Source organism: Papaver somniferum, chromosome 11 (assembly GCF_003573695.1).
Source record: "Papaver somniferum cultivar HN1 chromosome 11, ASM357369v1, whole genome shotgun sequence".
In the NCBI taxonomy this organism is placed as follows: domain Eukaryota; kingdom Viridiplantae; phylum Streptophyta; class Magnoliopsida; order Ranunculales; family Papaveraceae; genus Papaver; species Papaver somniferum.
The window spans coordinates 90,788,084-90,803,863 of record NC_039368.1 but is presented as its reverse complement, the minus strand read 5'-3'; the positions used below and the strand labels follow the sequence as shown (position 1 = coordinate 90,803,863).

The 15,780-nt window shown below is 36.8% G+C and overlaps 1 protein-coding gene and 1 long non-coding RNA gene across 2 annotated transcripts; one reads left to right on the top strand and one right to left on the bottom strand.

The window, feature by feature from the left end:
- Nucleotides 1-4,855: 4,855 nt before the first annotated feature.
- Nucleotides 4,856-5,899, bottom strand: LOC113323894 (osmotin-like protein). The gene has a single exon (XM_026572241.1). It carries the CDS (start codon nt 5,853-5,855, stop codon nt 5,079-5,081), a length of 777 nt encoding a protein of 258 aa, XP_026428026.1. The 5' UTR covers nt 5,856-5,899; the 3' UTR covers nt 4,856-5,078.
- Nucleotides 5,900-13,954: 8,055 nt separating this feature from the next.
- LOC113321272 lies at nt 13,955-15,273 on the top strand. Its single transcript, XR_003346585.1, has 3 exons — nt 13,955-14,231; nt 14,321-14,362; nt 14,616-15,273. It is a non-coding gene; the product is annotated as an uncharacterized LOC113321272 (long non-coding RNA).
- Nucleotides 15,274-15,780: the final 507 nt, after the last annotated feature.

Genomic DNA, 15,780 nt, shown 5'->3' with positions numbered 1-15,780 from the left:
CGCAACCTTGCTACTTGGTCGGCCGGTTTTCCCTAGCTCACGCCTTCCATGGCCGACCGGCCTTGCTCCATATTGGCCTCCAAGCGCCTCTCTTTCCTATCGGCCAATCACATCACTTATATGATACAAGATTCGCTTTAAATTTTTAATGGAAGTGGGATGGTCAACGCATTCAATTTCTTAAGAAAATAGATCAAGTCTGTCGTAAATTGATCACGACCACACGATTTGGCCGGCTCCATTAACTAACCTAAACCAATACAAGCTCGCCAATATGGTGTTGTTGTGATGATCGACCACCCATTTATTGCCTCGACCAGTCACATCGCTCCTAGCTTACCTGCTTCATCCCAAATCGTTGTCCAAAGTAAGCTAGTCGAGCTGCTTATTTATATATAAGAATTAAATCTAGGCCGTCCAAATCAATTGCAGAATGGTCACGACCACATGACTTGGCCGGTCAATTTAACAAACTTGGCTCTCTCCTATCATGACCGATCAAGCTCCACGATAGCTACCTGCGGCCCCTCTATTATTTCCACCAATCAGGACGCTCCTAGCCTACAAGATCCGCTCTAAATCGTCGACCAAAGTAGGCTAGTGGAGCTACTTACAAGGGTCTTAGTTAGGTCAAACCACGACTAGAAACTGTCGTAAATCATCTCAGCAACTGCCACAAATCATCTCAGCCGTCCAACTCTTCCGGCTGGTTTGGTCGGCCTAAATCCAACTTCAGGTAACCAATGAGGTACCGTGATGACCACCTCCCATCCCTCTTCTTAACAGACCAATCATGTCGTCCACGACCTTTGTGTGTAATTACCAATGGCCGGCCAAAGAAGGGTGGTCGCGCCACTTTTTAAACCATAAAATCCGCGACTAATTTAGGCAGACTCCATACAACGATGCTTTACATGCATCGAATATTTTGAGCTTCAGGGTATCGATCTTATATATAATTTAATTACTTAATTATTTATTTAACCTAAAAGCACCATATGTTATTTTCGAGTACTACTCACGGCAAGTCTCATTCTCATGACTTGACTTGTCACTTATGACCACCTGCTTCCTAGCTTGCGCGTGATTGGTCGAAATATTTCTCTACTTTTAGATTTTACATACAAGACTCACGATAGTTGCTAAATAATCACGTACTCATTCTTCTACTATGCATGACCACTTCTCACATGTCATGGTGGTGGGCCCACTCAACAACTACCACGCCTCCCATTATTAGTCGTAACGCGACTTGCTCCATCTCATATGGATTTTTCCATACAAACAGGCACGTCTTAGTCATGCAAATCACGACTAAGAGACACTCTTTACCAAAATACTCGAGACATCAAACATGTCACAAATTGAGGGATGTTCATCAGGGTATTGGTCTGGCGGTTTACAACATGCGGTGTGCAATATACCCATTATGAGAAAGTGCGAGAAAGAATGGTCATTTAACGAGTAAAGGAGAAGTGGGTACACAACCGTCCAGTCCTACCTTCATAGTAGGGGAACGGTTTTACCATCTTCACACGATCTCCACTACTTCACTACTCCACAACTCCCACTTCCTATGAGATAAGGTTGTTCGACTATGACTTGATATAAATAGATTTTCAATCTATTCAATCAGAGGACTAACACGAATTTCCAGAGAACACAGAGAACTTACAGCTTCCATTTTTTACAAGCAAGTTCCATTTTCTAAGAGACTGGCTCCGTAAGGTTTGAATGTTTATGACTTATCTCTCGAATCTAAAGTACTCATGCGCAGTACATTTTTTTAGGGTCTAGACTCGTTTCTCATCAACCTACCCACTTTTACTCTTTTCTCCAGAAACAGTTTTTACCCTACTAAAACTGCAAATAAGGTTTCCATCTTTGTTGACCATGAAAAACTTGAGCTTTCAACTAAGTAAAGCAGTTACCTCATTTTAAGGTCTGGATTCTTTATTCGACTCTTGAGATAAGAAACGTAAAATATTTGCCCTCCGGAAAATAATTCATCTTTGGATCTTGGGTTGTATTAAAGTAAAATAAATCTTTCACTTGGTCGATATCACTCTCATTCATTTCCTTAAACTGAATAGGGTAGTCGAACAATTTGAGTGACAATCATTGCTTTTCCTCTTCCCAAACAATTGCAGTTTGAGATAGGAGTCTAGATAGAATAGGCAGAAGCCTAGGGTAATATCGCGTGACTCATGGTAACTTAAAAAAAAAAAAACCCGAACATGTGTATTAGTAGAAATGTTAAAATAAGAAATAGAGAATATATGTATAAGGCCTATTCCTACGCATATGGTATATCAAGTAGTTTGTCACTTTTGCACCCACTATGGGTATGGAAAAGTAGCAAACATAAGTGGCTAAGTGGCAAATATACCACTTAGGCGTACGCGATTGAGTCTCTAGCGAGCGGTAGAGACTCCGATACTCGATTGTCTTAACAACGCTCACTGGTCAGCATCGCGCCAGTGCTAGTCTTTCCATCGCTGGCTGCTATGAACATCGCTCAGTTTTTTTTCATCGAACGGTGAGGAATTACCACCCCTATAAATACTCAACTTCAATTAATTTCATTTCACACCAGAATTTCTAAATCTCTCTACAATTTCTCAATCTCACACATCTTCCATACTTTTCATCACTCTTTCAATTTTTCAAAGAGCATGACTGAAAATATGAACATGGCTAAGTTCATAGAAAACCAACATGCTGCCAAAAATCAAGGAGTTGTTAACCAATCCAACGCGCAAAGTCGAATAAGAAGGTGAAGTCCAAAATTTACTACTGCATAAGATGAATGTATTTGCAGGAATTATGTTTTTTGTTACTGAGACTCTCTTAATTTCATATGCATTCCAACTCCAAATATTTTGGGAAATATCAAGAACAAACAATGAACCTCGATAATTGCGATGCGCATCGGTTGCATCATCGCTTCAGTGTGATCCATAAGGATATTATTAAGTATGTTGCTCTAGTAATGGAAGTGGGTCGAAACACGAGGGATGGTAAAACCATTACGAACATTGAACAAAGGTGTGTCGGGTGGAGTGGCGCCGCATCAACGGGATAGATTTCCAGTTTGGAAGTTATTTCAAGAATAGAATATAAGCTTAATTTTCAACAATACGAGTCAAATTTTCAAATTCATTGTACTTCGAATTAATCATTAATAGTCATTTTACAAGACATAAAACTAGAAAATAAGAATTTAAAATATAGAGTATAAATAAAAATTTCAGACAATGTTCTTCATCTTGTTTATCTTCTTTATTTCACATAACTTCCAATCAATATGCTCACGAAAAAAGTTTCCTTTGTTTATCTTCTTCTTTGGCTCTAAATTGACTTTGTCTTGATTTTCTTTGCTTTCAACTTTTCTTTGCCTTTTCTTAGCAGGTTTGAGTTGGTTAATATCCAAAACTTGAAGACTTCTTTGCTTTTTACCTATTTCGTTGTAACTATCACATATCTTCTTAACAACACCTTAAAACACTATTCCAAAAAAATCAAGTTGGGCTTGAAATTCTGCCAGTCGAGAAATTTTGAAAAAAATTAGATTGAAAAAGAGAGAAAATTTCCGTATAAAAATTTTGACGTAAATTTTTAATTTGAAAATTACTTATTTATTGGCGACAAAGAACTAGTTGTTGGCGCTAGACTTTTTACTGAACGATATTCTTAGAATCGCCGGAAATAAAAACTCTATCATTATCGATATTATTAGTATCGTTCACTAGAATAATTTATGCTTAGCGGTTTTTGCACAGTAGCACAACTGATTTTCCATACCAGACCTACCAACATATTCATAGATTAAAAATGACATACCTATTTTGTGCCTAGTATCTGAGCTCAAACCAAGACACTTGTAGTGCAAACCACTCTTATTTTGTTGATAACAAGAGCTCTCCACACATAACAGGTATAATACTTTACCTACCCATAACACAGCCTTATCTTTTACCATTTCCGTTAACAACTCCGGTGTTTGTTTTGTCGACATCCTTATATGCTTCAAAAAGAAAAAAAAAAAAAAAAAGAGACATCCTTATACAGAAATGCTATTCACCTCTTTATTTTCCACCCCCTTACTCTTTCACCTCACACTTTGTTCCCTCTAATCTACGCCTCACATTTAAAATTTGAATCGCATTTAAGTAAAGGGAGGATTCACCATTTTCGTGTGGAAAACCAAATAGCATCACCGATCCTTATATTCCGGATATTTTATAATATTGGACAGGTGGTCGGTCAATTGAAAGATGTCACACACCTTGAGTCCGATGATTTATCTTTTTCGTAAAAAAATCAAAAGAGAAATTATTTTAACATACAGCACTTGTTTTGAAAAACCAAAACCAAAGTTCCCCAAACCATTTTCTCTACTCTAGTTCTCTTTTTCTCACTTTTTTTATTCGTAAGCCTACATCCTCCTCAATCCTCCTCATCCCGATCCCCCAGCCCACTTGAGCTCGTCAAGATAAGCCTCGGGATAAAATAACCGGTCAATGGCCACGAGTACTGTAATTCTTTTCGAGAAATACTTGGTAGGACCAGAGAACCCATCAACACTACTCCAAGGCGCGCATATCCATTCCCATATGCCATAACTTCAGAAACATTCGCCTCTCGCACTTTGCTAACCCGTTAATAGTTTAATTCAGCTGGTTATGGCAGCTGTTGAAGCACACTCTCCGAAACAAACAGACACGAAACACCAATTTCAATTTATTTACTTTTGACACCCTTACCTTTCTCCACCTCCCAACATATTCTACTTTTGTCAGGTACAGAGACAAAAGAAATCTATAAATTATAGATTAGAAATGACAATAAACTATCCGAATGAAAATTCCAAACCCACAATTTTGTTCATCATTTAATTAATTGAGACGCTCGGATACGTTTCATCTTACATTTCAACACACCATTAAAACGACAAACAGAAGAACTACATTACAGTACTAAAAACTGAACAGTCCATCGATTCACGGAACTGATCAGAGACCCTAAACATAAGAAAACAGAATAAAGCTTACTAGTGATGATAATGATGAAGGTGATCAATGACAGAAAATGACTTTAAGTTCACGAGGAGCAGAACAGTCGTGGCTAAGAGAAGGACTATCATGTGCATAAGTGAAAGTGGCGGGACAAGCATGCTTGAAAAACAAGCTGAACTCAGTCTCCTTGCAAGTCTGTGGGCTGTTGTAATGATTCCTACAACACATCTGATCTGAACCAACAGCTTCACACCCACTCATACATCCAACAACAGGTCCATGACCAGCTGGACATCTCATCTTCAACTTGTCAGGACACGTGGACAGTAGATCAGCCTTACATCCAACAACTGGACAAGTACCTCTGCCTTCATGTGGTGTTACAGTCATTGGCAAGTTGAATCCATCAACAAGACTAACCGAGTATGAAGATAGATCGCTGTGACCATGATGTAATGTGAACTGAGCTAGGGTTGCTGGTGCAGCACCACCTAAACCATCACATTCAAGTTTACCCCCACAACCACCGGTGGCACACGAGAACTGACCAGTATGGGTGTAAGTACAACCTGTTCTAGCCCAAATACGACCAGACCAGTGTTGTGCTGGTGCTGCGAACGATTTGTGAGATAAGGTATGAAGGGCGAAACCACCTTTTTCAAGAACTGGATGACCAGAGTTGGGTTGAATGGCTGGCCAAATTGTGAAGGGACAATTGTTTACTACTGTTAAGATCATGTTACTTGCTTGGGTTTGGGTGGTGATTAGGTTGAGAGAAAGGAAGAAGGTGATGGATAAGATTAAGAGTGACAAAGTGGAGGCAGAAGAGGAAGCCATGGTTGTGTTTTGTGGGGTTTCAGGTGTGAGACAACCAAAGGTTTAGAGTTGGTATTTATAGGCACATTGCTGGCATGTTATGCTTTTTATACGGTAGCATCTGCTGCAGTATAGTATGACTGTTTCTCTTCTGATGTTTTCTTAACCGTTCGATTATTGACTGATCGTATTTCGGGTTAAAGTAACTGCTACCTCTGATGAGTATGAATATGATCGACTTAAATGAGTTGGGCCCACTGATTTAATTATCGCCTTGTGTTTGGAAATGGAACAACCATGGACAAAAGAACTAAAGAACAGAGTCTGTAGTCTGTAGATAGAGGACGAAAGTTCTAGCCAAGTGTGCGGATATGCTTCGTAGATGCGAGGGAAATTACAATGTTGCTTTTTGTGATCTGACATGTTACTTTGTAGAAAGCCATGAAAGAAAAGAAACGTACCCGTAACCTTTTTCTCTTTCTCAGCTCCCTACTTCGTTTTTAACCTAGCTAAATTGGGTCGTATACCATTATAATTATATAATAAAATAGGATCATTAATAAATAATTCCCAAAAACCCTTTATCCATTATTTATGTTAATATTTAATATGTTTTTATTAAATTAGTGATGATTAATTAAATTAATATTTATTAAATTAAGTTTTATTACAGTGTTAGGATTTATTGAGAAGGTAGATGTCATTAGACAATCTTCTTTAGGTTTTTGAATTTGTTACGAAAATTAATTTCATTTTTCTCTAATTGAATATCTCAGAACAACCACTGAGATATTTAAAGACTTTTAATTGTTACAGGATTGGCCGGTACACAACGTACACAAAACAGCCACCTGACAGTTACCTTACACGCTTAACTCACACAAGCTCTCATACACATTTCACATACTCAATTCACACAGTTACAATACACCCATTTTACCTGACAGTAACTCTGATATTCTAACACCCCCGCGCAAGATCAGGGTCTGGAGAAACCAATGACACTGAGCTTGAGTCGCATAGTAGAGAAACGAGTTGTGGAGAGTGCCTTAGTGAAAACGTCAGCAATTTGGTCTTGCATAGACAGGAAACGAACATCCAATGCCTTTGCAGCTACAAGTTCACGTACATAATGAAAAGCAATTTCAATATGCTTCATTCTATTGTGAAAAACGGGATTAGCTGTAAGGTATGTAGCTCCCATGTTGTCACACCACAAAACTGTGACTCTAGGCATAGAAAAGCGCAACTCAGTAAGAAGAGAATGAACCCACACAATCTCAGATGTTGCATCAGCTAAAGCACGGTACTCAGCCTCTGTGCTTGATCCAGAAACAATTTTCTGTTTTCTAGAGCACCAAGAAATCAGATTAGGACCCAGAAAAATAGCCATACCACCAGTAGATCTTCTATCTGACATGTCACCAGCCCAGTCAGCATCTGAGTAGGCTTGTAATTGCAGTGTTGAAGCTCTCTTAAATTGTAGACCAAAGGAGATAGTGCCATTCAAGTATCGTAAAATTCTCTTGACAGCTGACCAATGTGCATTAGTGGGATTTTGCGTATGTTGACAAGCTTTGTTAACTGCAAATGCAATATCAGGTCTAGTGATTGTTGCATATTGTGGAGCACCCACAGTGCTTGTATAGAGAACAGGATCCTCAAAAGGAATAGTATCATCATCAGATTTAGATGGTAAAATTGGAGTAGATGTTGGTTTTGCAGCATTCATTTTGGTCTTGAGAAGCAAATTAGTAATGTACTGCTCTTGAGATAGTAAGATACCTGCTGAGTTGTGAGTTGCCTTAATTCCCAAGAAAAAATGAAGAGATCCCAAATCTTTGATAGCAAATTCTTGACCCAGAGCAGCAATAAAAGTGTCAATGTCCTTTGAAGAACTGCAGTGACCAAAATATCATCAACATAAATGAGAATGTACAGTGCAGACTTGGGTGTGACCCTGTAAAAGAGAGAAGTATCTGTTTTGGAGGGCAGAAAACCATGAGAACACAAGAACTTGCTTAATCTCTCAAACCAAGCTCTTGGAGCTTGTTTTAGACCATATAGGGACCTCTGAAGTTTATACACATGGTTTGGAAAAAATTTATCTGCATATCCAGGTGGTTGAACCATAAAAACCTCCTCATTTAAATGCCCATGCAAGAATGCATTCTTGAAATCCAATTGTCTCACTTCCCATTGCTTGTAGAGAGAAATAGATAGAATGATCCTGACAGTGGTAGGTTTAACCACTAGGCTGGAAGTATCTTGATAGTCAGTTCCCTCCACTTGATTGTATCCTTTAGCCACTAGTCTGGCTTTATTTCTTTCTATAGAACCATCTTCCCTTCTCTTGATTCTAAAAATCCACTTACAGCCTATGACATTTGTACCATCAGGGGCAAGAACTAACCTCCAAGTGTCATTTTGAAGTAAAGCTGTAATTTCTTCATCCATGGCAGCTCTCCATTTTGGATCCTTGCAAGTCTCAATATAGCAAGTAGGAATAGTTATATCCTCACACACACTTTGAACTTCAGAAGCAAACACTCTTGGTTTAGGTATAGAAATGCCCATTTTACCTCTTGTCTGCATTGGATGAGCATTAGTGATAGATGAAGAGGTAGCAGTAGAGGGTGTAGTGGAATCTTGCACTGGAGTAGAGTCACTTGATGAAATATCAACTTCATTAGAAATATGTAGTGGTGGAGATGCAGTAGCACTGACAGGGATAACAGATGGTGTGATAGAAACTGATATAGAAGTACCAGAAGAATTAAACAATGAAGCATATGGAAATAAATTGTCATCAAACTTGACATCTCTAGAAATAATTATCTTGTTGGTACTTTGATTGAAACACCTGTAGCCTTTATGCATAATGATGTATCTAAGAAAGATACATTGAACTTATCTTGGCTCTAATTTGTGATGATTAAACTGTCTTAAGCATGGATAGCAGGCAGAACCAAATGTGTGTAAGAACAGATAATCAGGTTTCACATTGAACAGACATTCTAGAGGTGATAATTGATCCAAATTTGGTGTTGGTAGTCTGTTAATTAAACAATTTGCAGTTTCAAATGCATAAGACCAAAAATATATGGGCAAGGAAGCATGGTGTAATAGGGCTTAGACCAGTTTCTACAATATGTCTGTGCTTTCTTTCAGCTGTCCCATTTTGAGCATGAGCATGAGGACAAGAAACTCTATGTCCTATGCCACAAGAATCAAAATAAGTAGCCACATTTTTGTATTCACCACCCCAACCAGATTGAATGAACTTGATCCTTCTATTAAGTTGATTTTCAACAAGATTTTTTAATTTAACAAAAGTTGCAAGTACTTCAGATTTATAAGCTAGAGGATACAACCAGGTGAACCTACTGAAAGAATCTATGAAAGATACATAGTATTTATAACCATTGATGGAACACAATGGAGATACCCAGACATCTGAATAAACTATATCTAAAGGACCATAGACATTATTAGAAATTGTACCAGTAGGATAAGGCAGTGCACGACTTTTAGCTGTCTGACAGGAAGAGCAAAGTGTGGAAGTCAAATGCTTGTCAATAACTTCATTCACTGAGGAGAGAATATGCTTGAGAGTTTGATATGGAGGATGACCAATTTTATTATGCCATTGAGCTTAAGAAGATACCCCAAATGATAAAGCTTGCTTGAGTTGAGCAGTGGTGAACTCCATATGATATAAACCATCTCTAACAGGCCCATGAAGTAGAACTTTGTGGTTGACCAAATCCTTGATAAGAAATTTGTCATAATAGAATTCAAAATAACAGTTATTCTTTGTAGAAAACTGAAGATCTGATATTAAATTCTTGGTTATAGATGGGACATGAAGGACATTGGAAATGGTAAATTGAACAGAGTCATGTTGCAAAGTAGAAGAACCAGTATGGGTAATATGCAAACTTGTTCCATTACCAACTCTGACTTGATCAGTGCCTTTGTCTTCAGAGTGAAGGTTGAGATTAGACAAATCAGAAGTTGTGTGGTGAGTGGCTCCAGAATCAGGTATCCAACCAGAAGAAGAAGACGAAGATGCAAATTCATCATTGTAAGCTGCAAATGCTTCTGGTTCAGGACACCAATAATCATCATAATCTTCACCATATGAATCATTGGAAGTGTAATAAGCTTGCATAGAATAGTCACTTGGTACATATCTGTACTTGCATTATGGAGCTAGGTGACCAAGTTGTTTGCATAGCTGACATTTCACATAATAGTTGTATCTTAGAGGATAAAAGTTAGAGTTGTCATGTCTACCACCTCTACCTCCATTTCTTCCTCCTCCAAAACCTTCTCTGAAGTTACCACCATTTCTATTTCCTCTAAAACCAGAATTACCAGCTCTACCAAAGTTACCACGATTTGGAGGACGTGACCAATTTGGATTATAAGAATTATTTGAGTAATGTAGGTAATCATTTTGTGGATATGTATTGTGTGAATAAACATTGGTGTATTGGTGATCGAAAGAAGTGGGTCTTGAGGGAGACTTGTGCTACTGAGTAACATTGGCAGAAGCAGCGTTGAGATCTAGTTTTGACTCAACATTAACTCTAGCTTCTTCTGTCAATAGTAAACCTAAGAGCTCAAATGAAGTAACTAAATTGTCATTTTTCAATTGTTGAGTACAAATTGAAGTTTTAAAGGTATTGGACTCAGAAGGTAAACCATGTAAGATATGAATTACTAAATCTTCATCAGAAATAATTCGATCTATTTGAGCTAACTGATGGGAAATTGAACGATCTCTATTGAAGTATACTTGTATTGAATCCGAACTTTTATTTAATCCAATTAGGTTAGTTTTGAGTTGTAAGAGACGAGATTTAGTAGTAGATCTATAATTTAGTAGTAGCAATACAAGCTGTGGATGTTCGACAGGACAATGAAAAGAACCATCCACAAAGCGAAGAAGGTTGTAACTACGTACTAGCGGAGCAATCTGAGATTTCCATAAAGGATAATTAGTATCAGAAAATTTTGATGGAGGTTTAAAAGTTAACGGTATGTGTTTATCAGATTTTTCCATTGAAGATGAATTTGAAAGGCTTAATTTGAGATTTCTGTGAAGAAGACGGTATCTGATACCATGTTGAGAAGATAAATATCGTTAGACAATCTTCTTGAGGTTTTTGAATTTGTTACAAAATTTGATTTCACTTTCCTCTAATTGAATATCTAAGAACAACCACTGAGATATTTAAAGAATTTTAACTGTTGCAGGATTGGCCGGTACACAATGTACACAAAACAGCCACCTGACAGTTACCTTACACGCTTAACTCACACAAGTTCACATACACATTTCACACACTCAATTCACACAGTTACAATACACCCATTTTACCTGACAGTAACTCTGATATTCTAACAGGGTTAGAATATAAATTCATTTTCTTTTTTAAGGTTTGGAGGGAAAGAAGAAGTAGAGGGAAAAAAAAGGAAAAACTAGGGTTTGTGATTTTCTTAGCAAAAATGAAACTTTATAGTTACCCGACAGTATTGGATGTGTATGCCTCTATGTGGTCATCTCTTGGCGGAAACGTGGAGTTGTGTTGTTCATCTATTGTAAGGGATCATGCTATACATACGCACCAAAATACACCATTTGGGATGAATCGCTTAAGGATCGGAGAATTTTTTTATTCAACAATAACAACATACATTATATCGGCCTTAGAATACGTGATGATTGTCCATTACCACCGGTGGATGGGTTTCATGAGGTCTCGGAGGTCACCAAGGAGTGGCTAAAAAAATACGATCCCAACATGAGGCGATGGGAGGAATTGATTGTGCCGGATCAATTCGATGGTCTACATTTGTTGGAATGAGTATTTTCCTTATGCTAAAAACTTGATATATCGGATGCTGATAGCTTTCTTATATTGTATTTTGCAAATTTGAACCAAGCTTAATGAATGAAAGTGGTTAGCTTTTTTGGGTACCCTGGACTCATGAAATTTATAACAGAATCGGACTTCTAATACGTTTATAAAGTCCGATTCTGGAGGTAGTTTGCTGCAGCTTTTTCAGAATCGGTTTATATGGACGATAATGTAATCCGATTGTTAGTTGCAAAGATTTTTAACTCAATAATCGGATTACATGATTATAAACAAAATAATCGGATTACATATGGTCCAATATGATCCGAACCTGAAACCAGAATCGGTTGATGTGTGTATTAGTGTAAACCGATTATAGTTGATGTTCATCACATCCACCCATGATCGGGTTATGTAGGTTCACATTAAAATCCGATTTCGGACACAGTCGAATTGATATGGTGCACCTATAAACCGATTTTGGGTGGATTTTCAGAAAATTTAATGAGTGAATTTTTAAGATTTAGAGATAAATCATTGGAGAGTACCACTTAGAAGGAATGGTTTAAAGGGATTTAACTCAATCACTTGAATTGTTTGTTTTTGGTTGTTTTTTTTTCAAAACCTATAAAAAAATTAGATTTTAATTGTTGTTTGTGATTAATTAGGATTTAATTTTGATTTTGATGAAAATTGAAGAAAAAAAATTGAATTTTGATTAATGATTTTTGTATTTGTTAATTAAGTTATGATTTTGTATTTATATTCGTGTTTGAATAATTAAGGTTTCTTTAAGGGTTAATTTAATATTTTTACAATCTTTTAAATATCCTTTATCATTTTCTATTATGTGGATGAAGAAATCATAGGTCCCAGTCAAACGGCATAGGCCCAACAGGTTTTTTCATGCAATATGATTTCAATTTTTATTTTATGTTTTACGAGCATAATGGCTTGCGTTAGTCGATTAGATATTTCAAGTCAAGGGCATTAAATCAGAGATAAGGCAGGCTTTTGACATCTGAAGATGCACAAGCTGCAAAAATGTAGTTAGTAAAATACTGTATACGGGATCAGTTAGCTCTGTGTGAAACACCTCATGGTTCATGCGGGCCAGTAAGGTGGAGCACACTGCAGTCTGCAGTCCGCACATGGACATGACATCAGGACTTCTGTTTTCGTCGTATGGTTTAGTTTAGTCTTTTCCACTTTTCCTTTACTTGTTTCTCTAGCAGGGTTTCATTTTTTTTCTTCTCTTGCTTGGGTTTTTACTTGATGGATATCATGATCCGGGTAAACACATTTGCAGCAGCTATTGATAACTTTAGTGGTAAACATAAAGAGAAAAAAGCAGGTGTCACTGCAATTCAGTGATAAAATCAATGGATAATGATACCAATGATGCGAATTAGAAACTCCTCAGCATCAAATTTTTTACCGATCAAAAAGATACATAAACAGGAAAAAGAATAAAAAGGGGTAGCTTTATCTTTTTTCTTTTGTTCTTGAACTTTCGTATTTGAAATTTTGAATCAAGGAAAAGAGAGATGAGTTTTCCCATCAGAGAGGGAGCCAAAAGACACAAGATTCACACAAACACGAGAGCCATAACGACAGCCGAGGATGACAATGGATGGAGTCGATGGACAAGGAAAAGAGAGAAGAATCGTAAAGGCCAAGGTGTCAGTTGGATTCAGTAGCACGTGCTGTCTTTCTCTACTGTTGTTTTCTCCTCCTATCTCTGTCCTTTTTTTTGTTTATTTTGTTTTTACTTTTTTCACCTATATAAAAATCCGCTCCGTGTTCTGTAATCTCGATTGCAAACTCAGCGATGTGACCCAATCACGTGCTTTGCCAACAGAAATGATATCACTTGCATGCGGTACGTGGTACAAGATTCCGTTCAAGAATTGCTTTCTCCTTGATCTGATGAACAAACTGTTGACATATAACTTTAGTTGGATTAACCATTTTGTAAAAACCAATTAGGGCAGTGTGTTCATTCCGTAAAACAACCCTTTAATTAATGATGGGGATCGAGGGATAAGCTTGAGATGATATGATTCAACAAGCATAAACATGTTGGATTAATTGGTAAATACGTGGACAAGCAGATAAAGATGAAATCAAACCTTTAAAATCATAAGTCATGTGAACCCATATTTTACGGTGAGCGTGACTCCCCCAAAATGTATAATACTTCTCTTTAATTTTGTTCAAGATCATCTTTTCTCGAACAAAAGAAAATCTATTTTTTTTTTCAAACTTCCACCGTAAAAAAGAAAGAAAAAAAAACATGGAAAAAAATCTTAACCTAACCTGCCATAAAGAAAAATTCTTTCATTTCTCTTTGATCTCGCTCTCTATTTCTCTTTTATACGCGGCCTTCTTCGCTCTTTATGTTATGCTTTTCCCTATTTAACTCATGATCTTTTTTTTTAAATCATTTGTTAATGCTTTCTTTTATAGGCTTTGGTATGGCTTGGGATATGATGATTTTGAACACGGGAAAAAAACCATTCAAACAGTAATTATGTAAACCCTAATTTTTGTTTTACTTTCACAATTTTTTTGTATTTTTTTGGGCTAATATACCTTTTTATATTTTTGGTGAAGTTTTTGTTTCAAAATTTTAGGGAGAAAAACAGAATCGAAAAGGTAATTTCTCTCTGATTCTATTTTTTGTACGATTTTTTTTTCATTTTAAATGGATTCTGATGATGTTTTTATATTCAAATTGATTTTGCAAATTATCGAGTGCCACTTCCTAAGTTACTTTCTTTGATTTTCCCACTATTGACATATTCAAAGGGGATTAGGTCTACGCGTGATGGTACGCATGGTGTGGTTTATATCCTCAAAACCATTGATTTCATTTCTTTTTTGTTTGGTTATTTCTTCGATTATGCAGGATTTTAGATGCTCATGAATAAGCCCTCCAGATTCTACCCTATGCGGAAGAACTACTTTAATCAGTATGTTGTTGTGTTTGTAGCAGTTTCGTGATAGTAAGCTCAAAAAGCCTAAACTATGATCTCAGCATACGAAGTCCATTAAATTGTCATTCAATTGTTGTTGAATACCATAGAGATAGTAAATTAACGTCACGAAGAAAGAAAAAAAGCATATCTTATTGGTGCCACTTCACCAAGCCTTGGTGCAAAACTTAATTTAATGAGTTGTTGGAATCTTGCAACAATTAATAGCACGTTCGATGTATCAAAATAATATGTAAAGAACTGAATCAAAACAACTTTACCGGAACAATTTGATGAGGGAAGAATCAGTGATTCAACAAGTTGTCGTTAACAAATTAGTTCGCGGGTATACTCGAGATGAGTAATGCTAAACCCCTCCCAACGAAGATCTGTCCAGGATAAGACTGTCCGATATAGCTTGAATTAGCACAATGCAAGTTACCCACTCATGAACTTAGCAACAGGGATAGGAAGTGAACACGCCGCGGGAAAAAAAGCAAGAAGAAGATTAAAAAAAGACTAAAAAGTAGTCACTTCTTGTGTATATAGAAAACAGATTCGAGTGGTATTTATAGGAGAAGATACTTGTAAATCAAGTTAGGTTTTAGTTTTCTTCAAAAACAAGTATTGTTTCTTGTAAAACAATTATAACACGTAAAAATAATTTTCCTATAAATAGAACTTTTAAAAAAATATTTTTGGAATTAATTTACTAAAGAAAAACTTGCAAAAATATATTCTATTAGACACGAGACTTGGTGCATGGTATACGCGCATATGCATGGTTTGAAACATGTATATTTCTCCCCACCCCTTCCACCCTCGTTTGTTAATATATATCCATAAGCAAATGGTTATATAGCGGAGGTCCTCTTTAATTTTTCACAATGTGGGACTAAGGGAACATTTCATGCACTCATAAAATGAGTAAGTATCCTTGGACCCTTAGGTCACTAGATCAAATCACACCAAGACTAAAACTTTTTTTTATTAAAAACTCGTTTTTCTCCAACAATCTCCCACATGAATGAAATCTCGGTATAAAACGAAAAATCAGAATACGGAAAATACCATTTAAGAAAAGGTGTCCATGAGGTC

Coding starts and splice junctions, on each gene's coding strand:
- LOC113323894 (XM_026572241.1), bottom strand. CDS start 5,855: ATGGCTTCCTCTTCTGCCTCCACTTTGTCACTCTTAATCTTATCCATC.